The sequence below is a fragment of the Colletotrichum paranaense genome (assembly GCF_030867605.1).
Source record: "Colletotrichum paranaense strain IMI 384185 chromosome Unknown Scaffold_3.1, whole genome shotgun sequence".
Taxonomy (NCBI): Eukaryota; Fungi; Ascomycota; class Sordariomycetes; order Glomerellales; family Glomerellaceae; genus Colletotrichum; species Colletotrichum paranaense.
The window spans coordinates 2,238,671-2,256,557 of NW_026848961.1; the positions used below are offsets into that span (position 1 = coordinate 2,238,671).

The window sequence follows — 17,887 nt, forward strand, 5'->3', positions numbered from 1 at the left end:
GAGCCATGCACAGAAGTCTGCAGCCGGACACAGCGAGCGGCGAACGAGCCCGACGGGACGATCACTCTTTCACGAACCACAACCGGGCTTCTCGTCATGTCTTATTGTTCACCCCATCAAGCAATCAGGATCATACTCAGACCAGCTCAGGTCAGGCCAGTCGAAAGCATGAGCGACTCGCTCGGCCGGTAGGTGGGTAGAAGCAAATTGCGAACGAAAAAAGTTTCCCAAAGCTTTCCGCCTGTTCCTGGCTTCCCTTTTTCTTAGCTTCCGTCTGCCAATCCATCTTTTCTTACGTAGCATCCGTAGCTCGAACTCACTAGCCTCACCTCGCACTCTCACCGGTACCGAGCCTCCCTCGCCTTTCTGCTGCCTGCGCGGTTCTCAGATCCGCACGGACTGGTCCCGGGCGGGCGCTTGTCTCTCATCGCCACGGTACACGGCAGAAACGTTTCCCTCCAAAGACCCCAATGTATGATCCCAAGAGATCTTCAGACCCCCGGTAACGCCCCGAGCGGTGCGAATCTGCGGGCTGTTGTACGACGGTAAGGCATGCTTTCTTGTTGCATTTGGGGCCCAGGAGGGGCCGGCAGCCCCTCCCCCTTCCGTTCTTTTCTCGAGTGAGAGAGTCGAATCTTAGTATGCTCACGATCGGAGGATCCTTGAAACACAGCTCCCCAATCAACGTCAGCCTCGTTGGCGTCGCCCCCCGGGGGCCCGGAGGATGAACACCCCCCTCCTCCACCCTCCAGAGGTCCCTGTTCCGATCTAAATTACACTCCGTCGCCCAATCCTCCATCAGCATCGGTTTCTTCCTTCTCATTCTTTTCCTTTTTTGCCTATCCTAGTACTCCTTTACTCATCACTCTAGATTTCACGTCTCCTTCTCCTAGTCTCTTTTGTCTCTTTGCTCTGTCGTTAATTATATGGATACCATTGAGCAACAACTCTCGTCATAACTCATCCTAGTCTTCAGCGGAGGTAATTTTTCGGAACAGGGAAAAGGAAGGAAAGTCCCAGGAAGGGCCGAGCTAGGAGAAAAAGGTCGTCTCGCAGAGTTCCCTACAACACCAAGATGTTATTGAACGACTGCTTCGCGCGGCTACCGCACACGGCCGCGATACTGCTTCTCTCGAATATCTTCGCCCTGACCGAAGCCGGCGCTCTCCCCCGTCAAACAGAACATGCTCAAGTTCACATCGCCTACCGCACATTGGACGTCCGTAGCTGGCCGCTGGCAACACCGGCGCCATGGCTGGGTATCATGAGGAGGCAGGATGACAGCACCAATACAGTCTGCGGGTACCTCGGCGGTGACCCAAATCTGCCGGCGACATGCTCTGCTGGTTCCCACTGCGCCATGGACGCTTCCGTCTCGGCCATCGGCTGCTGCCCGAACGGCGCCGCCTGTACGACGGGTGTCTACACGAGCTGTGTCGACGAGAACAGCCCCACTCAAACCGCTTCGGATCCGTACATCTTCACTTGCCAGGGCTCCAATGTCTGCTACCGCAATAGTTTCGATGGCGGTGCTTACCAGTATGGATGCGGCACGACAAGTCAGGGTACGACTGTTGCTGCTACTGCTTCAGGACTCAGCACCACGGTGGCCATTACGCACATCTCAGGCCTCGTCACGAGACAGGAGACCGCTTCATCGAGTAGCTCTTCCTCCAGCAGCTCAAGCTCGTCGAGCAGTTCTTCTACGACTTCAAGCTCTTCGAGCTCAACCACCAGCTCCACGACCAGCTCATCTTCAACCACCTCCACAACGTCATCAGAGTCATCAACCTCGTCTGCGCCAGCAGCCACTAGCAGCGCTCCTCCAGTAAACGCCGAGGCTGCCGCGGCAGGACTGAGACGTAACGGGGGCATTATCGGTGGTGTTATCGGCGGCTGCGCTGTATTCGTCGCCCTCGTCTCAGTAGCGCTCTGGATGCGCAAGCGCAAGCGTGGCAACAAGCGTCTCGGTCCTGGCGCTGGCAAAGGTCCCACTTATGTGTAAGTCCAAAACCTGTCCATGACACCATAATCATCAAGTCAACGAAACTAACTTCTTCGCAGCCCCCAAACCAACCAAAAGGACTTCACACCCGTGCCCGGCGGCGAGGTGATGTTCGACCAGGCAGGCTACGGCCACCCATCCATGATGCCAGGCGCCCACGGCAACACCACCTCCATCAGCGGAGGCCGATCCGCCAACAGCCCGCCGTCGTCCGCCCCCCACGGAGGATATAACCCCGCCAGCGGCGCCTCTGCGTCCGGCGCGTCCCGGTCGACGGGGGACGACACCCCGCTCACGCACCACGGCGAGATGGAGGAGTTTTCCAGAGGGTATAATGACGCTGTTGGGCGTGGGGGTGAAGGGGGACACAGAGCGACCAGTTCGGGTACGGATGGGAGCCCTTACGGCGCTGGCGCTGGGGCGACGAATGCGGGCCAACGGGCTGATGGATCTGAGGAGAGGCCGTTGTGGCAGCAGAACCGGAGGCAGAGCCGGAATTTGATGTGGATGTAAGATGGTATGAGGTCAGGAGGTTTGGGTGGGTTGGTTCGGTCAGGCTCTGGTGTCTGGGAGTTTTGGATATATTTTGACATCATCAAGGAGGGACAAAATTGGCCCTGGTAGTCTCGGAGTTGCGATGCTCCTAATACGTAAATAATTCGTATCACATCATTTGATATTTCTCTATTGGAAATCTAACATGTTGTTGGCTCTGTCCTGCCTAGCCCATGGCTGCTATCTTGAGCCTAGCTCTATAAAACTCTCGACACTTACCATGCCTATGAAGCAGTTCAGCAGCTATAAAGAGATAGAGTCTACACAGCCCAGATCCAAATTACCCTTGCTAGTCCAGCCCATATACAATCTTCTTCACAACCCCCTGATCAACGTTTCCCCCACAAAGCAAAATAACACTCGTCTGGCCTTCAACATCCTCCTTAACCTTCTCAAACCCTGCCAACGCCAACGCAGCAGCCCCCTCGACAACCATATTCTCCTCCACCGCGATCCTCCTCATCGCGTCCGCAATTTCCTCCTCGCTACAACCAACAACTCGATCCACCACTTCCCTCGCAAGCGGCAGCGTAATCGAGTCCTCGTCCATCCCGCCCGCCACCGCCTCAGCAAGCGTAGGCAAATGCTCCGTCTCCACAACCTTCCCGGCACGGATAGACTCCGCAAGAGCCTGCGAATTCGTCGCCGCGACGCCGTAGATTCTCACGTGCGGAGCAAATGCCTTGAGAACGGACCCGATGCCGCTGATGAGTCCCCCGCCGCCCATGGCGATGAAAATGTTGTCGAGCGGGCGGATTCCCTGCGCGGCGCACTGTTCTAGGATCTCGAGAGCGATTGTGCCCTGGCCTGCGACGACGAGGGGGTCGTTGTAGGGTGAGATGTAGGTGTAACCCTCCGAGGCGGCGAGGTGTTGGGCGTGTTGCTCCGCGAGACCTGTTTCTGCGCCGTGGAGGATGACGGTCGCGCCGAGGGACTTGATTTTGGCGAGTTTGGCGGGGAAGACCGTTTCTGGGAGGACGACGGTGAGGGAGCGGTTTAGGGCGTGAGCTGCGTGGGCGGCGCCGATGCCGTGGTTTCCTGAGGATGCTGTGATGAGCTTTTGTTTGTTGTTATGAGAGTCGGAGTCGGTGGCTTGGGATGCGGAGATCTTGGAGGTTGCGCCGCGGAGTTTAAAGGAGCCTGTGAGTTGGAAGTTTTCTGCTTTGAAGAGGACGCGGGCGTTGGCGTCGCGGCCTGTTGTGCGGGCTGGGAGGAGGGGGGTTGTGTAGATGTGGGAGGCGATGCGGGACCTGGCTTGGACTGCGCTGGCTGCTACTTCGTGGATTGAGAGGGACATGTTGGTGTGTGGTGATGGAGATTTCGAATTTGAGCGATTGGAAATGTTGGACCACGGTAGTATGGTACTGTAGACCGAGCTGAAGACGTAAAACCAAACCCGGTTGTAAACGATGTATCTACGCAAGTACTTTATAGAACACTCTGAGGACGTCTTGGAGATGTACGAATCAGGGACTACGGGACTTTGGATCTGTTAAGGTACTCCGTACGCCCTGTTGATGACGGACGACCCACTCAAAAGGCTGCATTCCTGATTGGCTTGGGTGGCATTTACCTTTTAGCGATGCGAGGCGTTGGATCCTTCCGACTAAAGTCCCAGCACCGTCTGCAATGTAACGATGGCTCGGAACCGGGCCGGACTTGTCGTTGCTAGAGTGCGACCGGTGTCGGCAACAGTGGGGCCCACATTGCTTTAAGATGTATCCACCAACGCCGTCCCGGGACCCGGGAACCCGGATGAACTCCGGATCGGATCCGGAGCAATCTGGGCTATTGATAAGGCAGGGCACCTTGAGATAAGGTTCTTGGACCCTGAGCTCGTGCCATTTCTCGGCCGAAATCGGATTCAGCATTTACTATCATGCAAAAAACAAGATGCATATTTGAACGGCACAATTACAATGAGGCGTCATTTCGCTACCTTATGATTGAATCCCATCACCGCTCATTCTGGCCTGGCTGATTTCGCAAATTGACATTGTCTGATTGGCTCAACGTGGCCATCATCATTTCAAGACGCAACATGGATAGGTCCTGTTGAAGGCCCGGGCTATTTAAACCCACAACCCGGAAGGGTGAAATTGGATGGTTAGGTTCTGCGGTCTACCGTTCTGTGCAACGCTGTGTGTGGTTGGCTATCAAAGTCTCAACCAAGATCTGGGGAATGTCGAGACCTTGGAGGATTGGACGGTCTAGAAAGGCCAGAAGAGCCACCTATACGATATACCCCTCCGACCTCCGGGCGGTGAAGACTTTTTTTTCGTGAATTCTTTCCTGACAGTTGGTGACTTCGTGGCCTCAACTGACTTGGCGGTGCATTGCCCGCAGGGGTCCTTGGGATTGCCAGGGCCACTTCAGCCAGTTGTGTGCGACGTTGCCCTCTTTTATCAGCGCCCCTGCATAAAATTGCCCACAAAAGCGGACCCAGCGGCGTCCGAGAAACACACAATGCGGTTAGGCCAAGACAGGAACGCTGCTAGAAGCCAAGTAAACCACCCCGTTACCACCCCCCGTAGGCCCCCGTAGCCCCCCCGAAAAGGGCCCAGGGCCCCCCAAATTCTGTTGGTGGTCGCGACCCGCGTCGGAAACAGCTCCAGCTTTAAATCTGTCCACACCTTTTCCACAGGCGGTGTCTCCAACTACATCTCCAACCACCTTTCCTCCTTTGTATCCCGATACGCGGTTAGACAACGAAGCTGCGCGCGACAAAAATCGAAACCGCGGAGCTTTCCCTTCTAACAAAGCACCATCAGCTTACATCGTCCATCATGGCTGACGAAAAGCGCAAGGACGGCGCGCAGCTTGAGGGTGACATCACCTTCATCGCGACCCCTGCCGCGAAGCCCTCCACGTTCAGCACTGGCGAGGACTGCGGTGTCAAGACCACCAACGTAAGGACTTTCTACCAAAACCCCTAACCCGTGTATTGGCTCAATCGACTGCGAACAATCACAGACAAGCTCAATTGTTTTTGTCTCCCTGCGTCTATGACCCAAAGCTGACCTTCTCCTGTCCAGTACCCCACCATCAACAACCCTCCTCTGCCTGCCGAGGGCCCCGGCAATGAATCCTTCTCCAACTGGATCCTCGGAGCTGTCCTCGCTGGTGTCCCCCTCTGGGTCACCCGCATCTTCGGCGGCGGTCTCAAGACCTTCATCTTCTTCTTCATCCTCTTCGTCGTCCCCCTCCTGATCGCCTTCTGGACTGTCTCCTCAAGGTTCTCTCCCCGCATCAACGACAAGGCCAAGCTCCCCGGCCGCCCCGTCGAGCACTACCTCACCTTCAAGAACGAGGAGGACCGCAAGCAGTACAGCGGCCGCAACAAGATCCCTATTCAGACTTTCGCTGAGCTCTACACCGAGGGCCTCGTCGACATCAACGGCGACCTCCTCGACGCCCTCGAGTACCGCCACGACTGGTCCAACTTCGCCTTCACCTACTCCCTGTTCCGCTTCATCTTCCTCGAGTTCGCTCCCGATGTCATCTTCCACTCCCGCCAGCAGGATGAGGACCAGATCAAGCCCACCTACGACAAGGGTAACGACCACTACTCCTACTTCCTCGGTCCCCGCATGGTCTACACCAGTGGTCTCTTCTCCGACCTCAGCCGCGAGGAGACCCTCGAGGAGATGCAGGACAACAAGATGGCCGTCGTTTGCGAGAAGCTCGGCCTGAAGGAGGGCGAGACCATGCTCGATATCGGCTGCGGATGGGGCACCCTCGCCAAGTTCGCCAGTGTCAACTACGGAGCCAAGGTCACCGGTGCCACCATCGCCAGCAACCAGGCCGCCTGGGGTAACGACGGCCTCCGCCGCGCCGGCATCCCCGAGAGCCAGAGCCAGATCCTCTGCATGGACTACCGCGACATCCCCACCAAGAAGTTCAACAAGATCTCCCAGCTCGAGATGGGCGAGCACGTCGGTATCCGCAGACTCACCACCTTCTTCCGCCAGTGCTACGACATGCTCGAGGACGACGGCGCCATGTACGTCCAGCTCTCCGGTCTCCGCAAGGCCTGGCAGTACGAGGACTTCATCTGGGGTCTCTACCTCAACAAGCACATCTTCCCCGGCGCCGACGCCTCCACCCCGCTCGCCAACTACGTCGGCTGCCTCGAGAGCGCCGGCTGGGAGATCAAGAGCATCGACACCGTCGGCGTCCACTACTCTGGCACCCTCTGGCGCTGGTACCGCAACTGGCTCGGCAACTCCGAGACCGTCCACGCAAAGTACGGCCAGAAGTGGTACCGCATCTGGGAGCTCTTCCTCGCCTGGTCCGTCATCGCCTCCCGCCAGGGCAGCGCCACCTGCTTCCAGATGGTCGTCGTCAAGAACCTCAACGCCACCCACCGCATCGACGGCTTCTCTTCCCAGTTCGGCCTGTCTGGCGCCCTCGCCGCCGCCAAGGCTGCTGGCAAGGCTGTCTTCCCCCGGTCGACGTAATTGCAGAAATCACGCGACGCACCCTCCACTTTTTTTATATGTGAGAGTGTAAGAGTGTGAGGAAAATGGCTGTATGTGTCCATGAATGGAAATGAATGATTTTCCTCCCCCTCCCCTTTTGTCCTCCCGCGGCGACCCGACCAAGGTTTTTCTATCTTTTCTCTCATCTGGCTCCTGGGGCCGAGGGATGGCAAAACAAGAAGATGGGGCGGGGTGGAGGAGAACGGGCTTTTACGTTGTCATATTTTGGAGGTCGGGGCTTTATTATAAAAGTTTTTGATCCCATACACAGGCTAGATAGAGAGAGAGAAAGAGACGCGCGGGATGGTTCTGAACCCTCCCACAGTGCTCCAGTGCTAGAGTCCCGGTTTCGTTACCGGGCTCCTTAGATATAGGGGAGGAAAGATGTTCACGAATGTCGACATGTTGTTGATGTTAATGAGACAAAAAGTTACAAGTTGATGTTGCTACCTGTCTCGTGTTGCGTTGTCAGTGTTGATATGTATGCGCTCAGCTGGCACCTCCCATCAAAATATCCTAAACTCCACCTCTGCGGGCTCAGTCTCAAGGAATTCACCGAACATCATGCCGTCTAGGTATGCGTCCCCCCCGAAGTAAAAGTGCCCTTCAGACCGTTCCTTCAAGACAATGGGACAAGATGCCCCCCAAATCAGCGTCACCACATCGTCTACCTCGACTCCAACGTGCCCGAGACCAACCCTCCCTTTTGCAGTCTTGAAGAGCGTGCGATTCCTGTTGATCGCGCCCAAATATCTTCGCGCATCTTGCGCAAACCAGCTTAGAACCTCGTCAGTTACACTGATGTATTCATGGGATCTCGAGGGGTTGCGGCTTCGAGTGTCTGCAATAATGAACACCGTCTCTTCTGTGGTCAACGTCGCCGCATCTAGAGACTGGACTCGCATGATTCTCCGCCAAAGGTCGGTGACTTCCGCAGTGATCGTGTAGCGATGATTGTCCTTGATCTTCCGGTAATCGGCGCGCCTTAGTATACGCCAAATGTGGTCTTCTTCAGGGTCAGGCTCCGGCCCAAGACCGGCGAATTCAATAACCGAAAGGAACCAGTCATCGGGCCTTTTCAACGTGGGCGCAGTGTAGACATCGACCTGCTCCCATACGGGAGGAGCCATCACTTCCGTGACTTTATCGACGTAACATCCTTCCTGGAGTATGCTAGTTCTGCCGTCTTGTATTACCAGACAGTCAGAAGCTTTCCGTCGCTGCTTTCTCTGTGCGGCTGCTTCAAATTCATGGCTGTAGCTGATCGGCCATGTGGACACACCATATTGGCCAATGACTTGCCAGTCTGGCACCCATGTTGGGAGCGTCCCATTTCGGTCTCCTGGGACTGTGGAATCGAGACGAAAGCGGGAGGACCCGCCACCAGGAGAATCAAGTATAGTGGTTGTGATATTGACAAATACATCCTCCTTGGAAAGCGAGTAGTCTACTCGGGAGCTTTGTTTCTCGTTTTCTTCGAGTATGCCAAGTAATCCGAAAAGAATATCTCTCGGGTCCGTGGCAGAGTAATGAGGCCGCTCCGGGGCGACGGTCAGCTCCCATAAGATGTTCTCCAGCCTTACGCGAACACCTCGTCGACGTTGGTATCGCACTCCCAGAGACTTCAATCCTCTGAGCGCTCCTGATATCGGTAAAGTAAACCTGGTCCAGGATGGATGGTCGAGATGGACTGCACCCCGATGATCCCACAATATCCTGAGAGCAGCGTCGAAAATATCCAACAAGACGCTTCTATTGCCAGCAACTACAACAGAGGCGCTCCGCGCGAGTACTACTTCTTGAATGATCCAGATGCGTTGCCAGTACTCTCGGTCAAGGAGATCACGAATCGCCTCGCTTATTCCTCGTGAACGGTGTCCGAAAAAGTCACAGAAGATGTCGTATACGGCCAGCCTAAATCTTATCAGGCATTCTCTTTCCTCGATCTCTGATTTTCCTTTGGTGTGGAGTCTTCTGTCGTTCTATAAGCTTCCTCGATGGTCGTCATTGACTCGGTAGGATTGATTGCCTCGCCCTGGGTAGAGAAGCGCTCTTGGATGTATAACTTGACCTCTTGATTATCCCTGAATTTCGACCTCAAGTCTACAGCGTCGTACTTATTGAGTGTGGTTCCAGTCCGGGAAATAAAGTCCATAGCTAAATCACTGTTTTCGGTTCCGGGGCCCAACCACACGTAGACCATGTCGGCGCCGCTGAAGATATCCCGCATAGTACCGATCTGCCAGTTTTTCTCCTCTAGGTTAGCCTGCTCAATGCAGAGCGCGTCTATCCAGAGCCAGGAGTCGACCGAGTTTATTTGCAGTTGCTGGAGCGCGGCATGAAGGTTCGAGGTGACACTGAAAGAGGCACCTTCGATCTCAATCGACGTTGTGTCAGTGGCGATCCCCCACACGTACGAGAGTGCCGCGTATGACAGTCCCGGCTCGTCTAGCGAGGCGTGTTTGATTTCGAGTGCGATCGTCTTCTTGGCGCTGACTTGTTCGTTGGGCGGGGGGCGGATTCTGACGAGCCTGATTTCTCGGCGACTTTCATTGAGGGGGGCGTGAGTGAACATGTTTGCGCTATACGGCGGTGTAATGAAGACATAAACTCCTGTCTTTACTAGGCTTTTGCTTGAAACTAAACACTTTTGTACGACGGATAGGTTTGAGCGAGGATTAAAAGGCTCCCAAGGGCATGAGTGTGTTGAAGAAGAGGTGGTTCAGAGAGGCAGCCTGCATCATGCATGTTGGATCACACTAGGGGGATTTTATTGGTTGTTCACCTCAGCCAGTAATAGACGTGCTCTATTTGTCGCGAAAGGGATTTCAACACGCACTCGTCTGCCGAGGGCAAGGCATCTACTCGTACTGCTCTGGCATGTCAAACTGGGTATCCCAACTTTCGAAGGACGGCATAAATTTCTTCATCAGTCGCTGGCGGAGTCTCAGCATCGCCCTGCTGCTTAGTCTCATCAGTCTCGTTACCATGCTTCTTCTCCACTCCACATCGCTGCCAGTACTGAGGTCTCGCCTTGCCGCGTCTCATATATACCCCACCCCCAAGCCTCTTCAAGAACATGGGATGGCCCTCATTTGTTGGAATATCCGAGTATCCAAATTCGGGCAAGGAAGCAAAATCGGACGGGCCAAAATATTTCCAGTCTTGTCCCAGCACAAGGGAACGCCCTGCTGTTGCGTCTCCATGCGCGACCAGCAGGTATAGCGGCAGCGTTGTCTAGCCGGCCATGGCAATGTATCACCGACGGACATTTCTTCGAGCAGCTACCATATGCGACGTCGGTTGTGTAGATCACCGGGTACAAGGGCTAAATCAATATCATAGCCAATCCCTGCCATAGTTGGTTTGCCTTGAGGACCATTGACACCGGGTGTGGCCCTGATAGTGTCAGGTACATCTGGGAGAACCCCTTAGTCGACGCCCCGACTGAGCTGCCGAACCAACAGCTCCAGTCCCATTCGAAGGACTCACCACCAGGACAGGGCTCAGAGTCTTTTGCGTCGACACAAGCTGGGTCAATATCCCACAGCCAGGGTAGAAGACCGCGGGAGCCTACCTTGAGTTGATCCTTCCATAATCTCTGGGGTAACTGGTGGGATGACTCGGGAGGCATGTCACGCCCCATAGCCGCGATAATGTTATCGAGGATCTCGGTCGGTAGCTTGGAAAGGTTGTCGGTAAGCATGGTGTCCTTTTTGGTTCGAGTGACATTGGATCGGCAGACGCGTAGATTTTGGAGCAGGCAGTTCGTCAGCTCTTCGATTTCCAAGGGGCTACTAGTGAGAGTCTATGTACATATCAATGACAAGCGATGGTGCAGACAGCATGACTTGCACTTACATAGTATAGATTTGATAGAGTAGAAGGATAAGGACCAGGCCAATCCAACCCGGAGAAATCTTCTTCCTCCCAGGTTGGCTCACCAGCCACGGTGGATTGAGGCACATAATAGTCGTTGCGGCTGAGAGTGTGGTTTGCTTGGAGAAAATAACCCGACGAGCCTGAGCATTTAGAAGTGATGCTCTGTCTCCACCTTAGAGTTGTCCACAAACCACGCAGATCTCGCACATGTGATAGCGTTGAGGACGCGAATACTCGCTCAGCGATGTCCAAGCATTCGGCGTGGACAACAGCGTAGATCCGGTCATCAAATGTGTACCCCTCGTCAAGATGGAGACTGATACGCTGTCTGCTACCGTCGGGGTCAACTCTGAGGAACTTGAGCGCTTCATTTGCTTCAGCAACAAGAACCTCGATATCTGAAGCTTGAGATCTCGGCCGAATATCACATGTGTGAGGTAAATCGTCAAATCCTGGCAACTGATGTATAAGCCTTTGTGCGTAGTTTGGAAGGAGGTTCCCAAACTCGTCGTCAGGATCGCAAAGTAAACGGGCTTCTGTGAGCCATCTCAAATTGTCCTCCAAGTCGCCGAAATCTTCCAATTCCGGAGGATTAACGACTTCGCCAGTTTCGATGTCCTCTAACATTGGCCCTCCATATAAGACGGCGTAGATAGATAGGCGCATATTTGACAGATCCATCGAGTTTTGTCCTTGCCATCCGAATACACGGCGGAGAGGCTACCCGGGGAACGATGATCAATATGTCGAGACGCCCGGGCTGAGGAGCAAGCTCTATCTATGTCAGAGTGAGGAGGAAAATAGGGGATGCGCCGAACCAAGTATACACAACTCAAGAAGTATGTGTATCGATACGCGACGGGAGGTAATGCTCGAGGAGTCGTAGTATCTCTTGGGAGAACTTAGGTCAAATCTTTCAATGTCCATGGCGAGGCGTTTTGTGCAGATGGACGTTGGAGGGAGCAGGCACGAGCGGCTTCAGTTTCTCCACATCTTGTTCTGGCTGTGATTCGTGCGCAAAGTGAGAGGCACGTATCCTGATAGCCAACATGCTGTTGGAAACAAGTAGGCGCTTGCCACCTTGCCATGTTTGCTTGGGGGCTACCGTCATTGTTGGAATGGAATAAGTGCCCGACACCAACCATAAGGCCTCCAAAATCAGCCAGATCTAGCAATCAAGACTATGTCTCAAGATCCGTGGGTAACCACTAACAAGGACTCTGAAAAGCTGTTGGTGTCTTGTTTGAGAAGGTTTGCAAATGCACCCTGCAATTACAACGCTGGCGGAAGCTTTTGGTGAGATACCAACTGAAGTGGTTCAACTTTGGCCTCCACTCTGGATCGGCTGAGAGAAGACGCTCATCAATGGAGAACCCAGTGGCATCAGCTGTTCAAGCGTAAGTGAGAAACTTCCCTTCAGTCCAAAGGAACTGTACTTAATGACTTTCTAAGAAAGTTGAATACAAATGACGCAGATTGACTTCCAGGAGAAACCCGAGCATGTCTTTGCGTGCATTAGGCTATCGAAGTGAGGAAGCATGAGGAGTGAGTGAGTAACTGTCGGAGAATCTTAGTTTGATGCAGGTTTCATTTGAATGAGACGGAACTCTACGTTCTTGTTATATGCTGGAGTTATTATGCATGTTGCATTCAATTATGATTTCCTTGGTCGAAGTCCCCGAAGAAATCTCATTCGACGTATACAAAGCCTAGTCGCCATTTTCCGCACCGTCCTTGTACGGCATTGTATGGATTTGGAGTTGAACTTCTAATTATAATCTAAGAAGAATGGCATTGTTGCTCTCAGCTTTTTATGCACATTGCGCTCTTCCATCTTCAAGTGACATGATACCATCAGATATACTGTACATACGTCGGGAGGCAGGGGATCATGAAATACACTCTCGGTTGAGATCACACCTGAACACGACTACAAGTCATTGGTCTCCTTTGATCTGTTTGAAACTCGGCCACAATGGTAAAAGTTCGGATCACTGAATATTTTCTAGGCTATAGTTGATGGCAACTGAGTTTGTTTGTCACTTAACCCTTGAAAAATACCATGGCAAAGCCCTGGTGAGCACCCTTAGCAACTCCCTTCAGCTCTTGATGTGCTGCGCAGCCGTTGTCATAGTAATCCATGTCTTCTTTTGATGAAAATGTAGAGATAGCCGCAATCGTGAACCCTTGGGCCCTTTGATCAGCAACAGCTAGGCCGGCCTTCACTGAGATGATGTAAGGCTTGCCATCCTACAACTGGTAAGCTCAGAGCTCATGATACAATATCGAAACAGTGCTTTCCAGATGGAAATTGACCTCGTAAACAACAGCATACTCACTTTCAAGGCCTTTTGGGGCATCTGCTGATAGAGCGACAATACTTTATTTTGATTCTCCTCGTCTGGGATCTTGAAAAGAGTGATTCGCGTAATTTGTTCAGACATTTCCGTGAAGTTAATGACTTGGGTTTTCTAGAGTATCAAAAGTCACGAGGCAATTTGGTGTCGTTGTGTTGTCGTAACTATCGTGTAATTCGATCAATAGCTGACGTTAAGACTGGAACTTGGCAGACCCAACCTTCCCGCAGATCGACTTTCTTGTCGGGTGTTTTTACACTCGGACAGATAACACAGAAGCCGAGAAACTTCCATTGCCGAAGATCCCTGAACCGCCGGCAGCGGCAGATTCGTGATTGAATGAGGGGGTTGTTTGCATTCCGAGCCGTCGGAACCAAATTTCGGATTCTCGGAACCCACCATTTCAATGGCTGTCAGGGCAATCATGGAAATGTAAATAGAAGCATGTTAATACGCGGGATCAAACAAGCTCGAATTACTAAGGTATTCGTTCAACAGAATTGCTGGAGACTTTCCACGTCTAATTGCGCAAGATGAAGTCCTGGCTCCCCATCCCACCCCGGTCGCACTTTTCGCTGCTGAACATTCCTTTCGGGGTGATTTCGAGCAAAGATAAGCAATTACACAGACCCGCTATCGCCATCGGAGAACACATCCTCGACCTTGATGCTTTTGCTACGGGCGGAGGTTTCAGTAAAGCAGCAAATGTGTCTGCCGAGCATGCAAAAACGTTCTCACAGCCCACCCTAAATGCCTTTGCCGAGCTTGGCCGACCGGTGCATCGCGCCGTCCGTTCATACCTTCAGGACATATTTCTCAACGACACAGCTCATCCAGACGTGTTGAAGGACAATGAACCCCTCAAAAAGGCGGCTTTGAGGCCCATTTCTGAGGTGTCCATGCACCTCCCGTTCGCCATTGGAGACTACACAGACTTTTTTGCGGGCAGAAACCACGCTCACAACGTCGGTGTTCTGTTCCGTGGACCAGCCAACGCCCTTCAGCCGAATTACAGCCATTTGCCCGTTGCCTACCACGGTCGTGCAAGCTCAGTCGTTGTCTCTGGAACTCCTCTTAGACGGCCTTGGGGGCAGGCGCTGCCGGCCCCTGGCGCAACCGAGCCCGTGTTCCGGCCATGTGCGCGCCTCGACATTGAACTCGAGATGGGCATGTTTATAAGCAAGCCGAACGACCTTGGTAGCCCGGTGTCTGTCAAAGATGCCGACGAGCACATCTTCGGCTACGTCTTGATGAACGACTGGAGTGCAAGAGATATTCAGCAATGGGAATATGTACCCCTTGGTCCGTTCAACGCGAAGAACTTCGGAACCACGATTAGCGCCTGGGTCGTGCTTGCGGACGCACTCGAGCCATTCAGAACAAAAGGGCTAGAAAACGAAACCCAATTGCAGAAGTATCTCCAAGAAGATCGGTCTGACAACGTTCTTGACATCAAGTTAGAAGTAACTCTTGCTCGTAAGTTGAAACCTACCGACTACCATACACATATGGCAAATGTGCTGCGTTAGAAAAAAAACCAGGCTAATCTAAGCACGCTTTTCTACACGATGCAGCTTCAGAAGGCGAGGAAACAACTGTTACTCGCACATCTGCCAAGAATCTTCTCTGGTCCTGGCCGCAGATGGTGGCTCATCACTCAATCTCTGGCTGTAATCTTCGTGCTGGAGACCTTCTCGGATCTGGTACCATTTCAGGGGACCAAGCAGGGACGCAGGGAAGCTTGCTGGAGCAATCTCAAGGAGGCAAAGTCCCAATCAAGCTGAATGGCGGGCAAGAGCGGAAATTCATCCAAGACGGCGATACGGTAGTTATTCGAGGCTGGGCTGGCGAACAGGATGGTCAGTTAGTTGGATTTGGAGAGTGTGTTGGCCAAATACTGCCTCCAATTGCAATGTAATGCAATGAGAGGCCTATGAAAAATTGGCGATTTTAGAGTTACATAGTCAATACATCATGCCATCAAAGTCACATAATACCACAGCTGGGAAGTGCGGATGTTTAAGATGCTATATCTTGCTCATTGTTATCGAACAGTGATGGTCAGGCACAACCAACTGGTATTTTGCAGATTCTAATACTGGATGTATTTTCTTCAAAACTGGTCATCAAGGGAAACTGAACTTCGAAAATTATGGCTGCATGACGAGTCCATTCCGAGAAGGTGGCCAATGAGCTATTGCATTGTTCCCCAACTGCAGACATTTGGCGGGCTTGGGGCTTCCTTCGCGTTATGCAACAGCTGAGTCACTTAGCTAATAGAAGCTCAAGGTCTAGCTGAGATCTGATGTAATCGTATCTCCCCTCCTCTAGATGTCCACGCCCTGAACGTTGCCGTGTTCATGAGCCGCAACTTATTCGGAACCGTTTGTGTTCCGCAGTTCCGAGTGGACGCACGAATTGACTTCAAACACTGCATCTTGCAGTGAAAGTAATTTTCCGTGACAGTTAGTTCCGTAGCATTGATTCCATCATGTCTCATTTGCCTTTCCCTTCGGATCACTGCAACGCGGGGTTGGTCGCTTCGACTGCAGCGGTGCTGTCCCAATGTGCGCATCCCAATCACACGTGCCACCCCAAACATGCAGATAACCAAGGCTTCTTATACTACATAAGATTTGCATTCGAGGGAGATGATAAGCGCTGTTTCATACCAAACAATTGAGGCATGCTTTCAAGATACATTCATTGCCTACCTTATCAATCTTCACGACTATAACTGTGTTTCGGGACTACGTTCCTCATCCAGTATACAACCATGCCTGTGACCAATTTCTCCACTGAGGAGAAGTACGAGTATCTCAATGGATTTGGGTCTCTTCATGAGTAAGTTCAGGCTTCTTGAATTAGTACTAGTGCCGAACTCCATTATTTCGTCAACCTGGTGTTGACCAACAATCATCTAGATCAGAAGCGATCAAAGGGGCTCTTCCTATCGGTGCCAATTCTCCACAAAAAGCGCCATACGGCTTGTATGCCGAGAAGCTATCCGGCACTGCGTTCACAGCACCTCGTCATGAAAACCTTCAGACTTGGCTTTATCGTATCATTCCAGCGGCCGCACACTCTACGTTCGAGCCGTTGAGGCAGAACAGACCTGACTCCGGAGGCAAACTTCACCAAATCCCGAATCAGTTGCGCTGGGATCCGTTTGACATCAACAATGAGACAGATTGGATCAGCGGCCTCAGACCAGTCGGTGGTGCCGGGGATCCCAGCATGAAGACGGGTCTCGGGATCTTCATTTTTGCTGCTGGTCGAAGCATGGATTCCAACATGGCCATGTACTCTTCTGACGGAGATATGTTGATTGTCCTCCAGCATGGTGTGCTTGACATCAAGACCGAGCTGGGCAACCTGCTAGTTCGTCCCAACGAAATTGCCGTCATTCCACGCGGTATCAGATACCAAGTCAACCTACCTAACGGACCAGTCCGAGGATACATCCTTGAGCTCTACCAAGGTCATTTTGTACTCCCGGAATTAGGCCCTATCGGTTCCAACTGTTTGGCCAACGCACGGGACTTCCAAGTTCCGACGGCAGCCTTTGATGAGGACGCAAGTCAGTGGTCAATTGTCAATAAGTTCAACGGAGATTTCTTTATCGCAACGCAGAACCACACGCCATTCGATGTTGTGGCGTGGCATGGACAATATTACCCATACAAGTACGATCTTGGGCGCTTCTCCGTCATAGGCAGCATCTCATTTGACCACCCGGATCCATCCATCTATACGGTTCTCACTGGCCCGTCAGACCACCCAGGCACGGCTGTGGCCGACTTTGTCATCTTCCCGCCTCGTTGGCTTGTGCAGGAAGACACCTTCCGCCCTCCATGGTACCACCGAAACACCATGTCTGAGTTCATGGGCCTCATCTGCGGCGACTATGACGCAAAGACTGGTGGCGGCTTTCAGCCTGCTGGAGCAAGTCTGCATAACGTCATGTCTGCCCATGGCCCTGATGCTAGCACGTTTGAGAGGGCGTCACATGCCGAGTTGAAGCCGCAGAAGATCGGCGAAGGAAGTATGGCTTTCATGTTTGAGAGCTCTCTGATGATTGGAGTGACGGATTGGGGCTTGGAGACATGCCAGAAGGTTCAGAAAGGATACAGCGAAGATAGTTGGACGGGACTGGTGTCCCACTTCAAAAGGCCGGAGTAATGTGTACTGTCATAAGCGGGTTGGAATTCGTATCATTAGGGCAACTATATATGAAACATATTGTATCAAGAGGTTGAGGAGATAGCACCTTGCATCGATACGTTGTGTAAGGCAAGTGTTTTCAAGCGATCTCGTCACTTGTTTGTGCCTTTATTAGTTCGCATGAGCTCTAAGTCTCTTTCCTTTGGAGAAACAGATTGGAAGTTGTTCAACACTAAGATGTTGTGATGTATTCACTTATGCTTCGTATAATACTAGCTGAAAGCGCCTGTATTTCACCATACTTACAACCAGATAAGGGAGTACATGGCTAGAATCCAATCTCGATTGAACACACATATACGTTGGCCAAGGACGTACGGCACTACAGAGGTCTCCAAGCCAATCCTTCCGACGATGCTTTGATAGTAGCGCAGAAGATTGAA

The 17,887-nt window shown here is 52.5% G+C and overlaps 10 protein-coding genes across 10 annotated transcripts; 4 read left to right on the top strand and 6 right to left on the bottom strand.

Annotated features, from left to right (window-relative positions):
• Positions 1-424: 424 nt before the first annotated feature.
• On the bottom strand, positions 425-823 carry CPAR01_04309 (uncharacterized protein; the record flags this gene model as incomplete). The annotated part of the gene is made up of 1 exon (XM_060488590.1): positions 425-823. The coding sequence occupies one exon, from the start codon at positions 821-823 to the stop codon at positions 425-427; it is 399 nt and encodes a 132-aa protein (XP_060352796.1).
• A 252-nt stretch (positions 824-1,075) lies between these two features.
• Positions 1,076-2,518, top strand: CPAR01_04310 (uncharacterized protein; the record flags this gene model as incomplete). The annotated part of the gene is made up of 2 exons (XM_060488591.1): positions 1,076-2,001; positions 2,065-2,518. 2 exons carry the CDS (start codon positions 1,076-1,078, stop codon positions 2,516-2,518), a joined length of 1,380 nt encoding a protein of 459 aa, XP_060352797.1.
• Positions 2,519-2,849: 331 nt separating this feature from the next.
• Positions 2,850-3,857, bottom strand: CPAR01_04311 (threonine dehydratase catabolic; the record flags this gene model as incomplete). The annotated part of the gene is made up of 1 exon (XM_060488592.1): positions 2,850-3,857. The coding sequence occupies one exon, from the start codon at positions 3,855-3,857 to the stop codon at positions 2,850-2,852; it is 1,008 nt and encodes a 335-aa protein (XP_060352798.1).
• A 169-nt stretch (positions 3,858-4,026) lies between these two features.
• CPAR01_04312 (uncharacterized protein) lies at positions 4,027-4,431 on the bottom strand (the record flags this gene model as incomplete). Its single annotated transcript, XM_060488593.1, has 1 exon — positions 4,027-4,431. One exon carries the CDS (start codon positions 4,429-4,431, stop codon positions 4,027-4,029), a length of 405 nt encoding a protein of 134 aa, XP_060352799.1.
• A 915-nt stretch (positions 4,432-5,346) lies between these two features.
• CPAR01_04313 (cyclopropane-fatty-acyl-phospholipid synthase) lies at positions 5,347-7,020 on the top strand (the record flags this gene model as incomplete). Its single annotated transcript, XM_060488594.1, has 2 exons — positions 5,347-5,469; positions 5,596-7,020. 2 exons carry the CDS (start codon positions 5,347-5,349, stop codon positions 7,018-7,020), a joined length of 1,548 nt encoding a protein of 515 aa, XP_060352800.1.
• A 527-nt stretch (positions 7,021-7,547) lies between these two features.
• Positions 7,548-9,616, bottom strand: CPAR01_04314 (uncharacterized protein; the record flags this gene model as incomplete). Its single annotated transcript, XM_060488595.1, has 2 exons — positions 7,548-8,955; positions 9,054-9,616. The coding sequence occupies 2 exons, from the start codon at positions 9,614-9,616 to the stop codon at positions 7,548-7,550; spliced, it is 1,971 nt and encodes a 656-aa protein (XP_060352801.1).
• Positions 9,617-9,924: 308 nt separating this feature from the next.
• On the bottom strand, positions 9,925-11,589 carry CPAR01_04315 (uncharacterized protein; the record flags this gene model as incomplete). The annotated part of the gene is made up of 3 exons (XM_060488596.1): positions 9,925-10,241; positions 10,534-10,849; positions 10,903-11,589. 3 exons carry the CDS (start codon positions 11,587-11,589, stop codon positions 9,925-9,927), a joined length of 1,320 nt encoding a protein of 439 aa, XP_060352802.1.
• Positions 11,590-12,966: 1,377 nt separating this feature from the next.
• Positions 12,967-13,367, bottom strand: CPAR01_04316 (stress responsive A/B barrel domain-containing protein; the record flags this gene model as incomplete). Its single annotated transcript, XM_060488597.1, has 2 exons — positions 12,967-13,173; positions 13,263-13,367. 2 exons carry the CDS (start codon positions 13,365-13,367, stop codon positions 12,967-12,969), a joined length of 312 nt encoding a protein of 103 aa, XP_060352803.1.
• A 446-nt stretch (positions 13,368-13,813) lies between these two features.
• Positions 13,814-15,198, top strand: CPAR01_04317 (fumarylacetoacetase; the record flags this gene model as incomplete). The annotated part of the gene is made up of 2 exons (XM_060488598.1): positions 13,814-14,756; positions 14,855-15,198. The coding sequence occupies 2 exons, from the start codon at positions 13,814-13,816 to the stop codon at positions 15,196-15,198; spliced, it is 1,287 nt and encodes a 428-aa protein (XP_060352804.1).
• An 858-nt stretch (positions 15,199-16,056) lies between these two features.
• On the top strand, positions 16,057-17,462 carry CPAR01_04318 (homogentisate 1,2-dioxygenase; the record flags this gene model as incomplete). Its single annotated transcript, XM_060488599.1, has 2 exons — positions 16,057-16,124; positions 16,205-17,462. The coding sequence occupies 2 exons, from the start codon at positions 16,057-16,059 to the stop codon at positions 17,460-17,462; spliced, it is 1,326 nt and encodes a 441-aa protein (XP_060352805.1).
• Between the last annotated feature and the right edge of the window lie 425 nt (positions 17,463-17,887).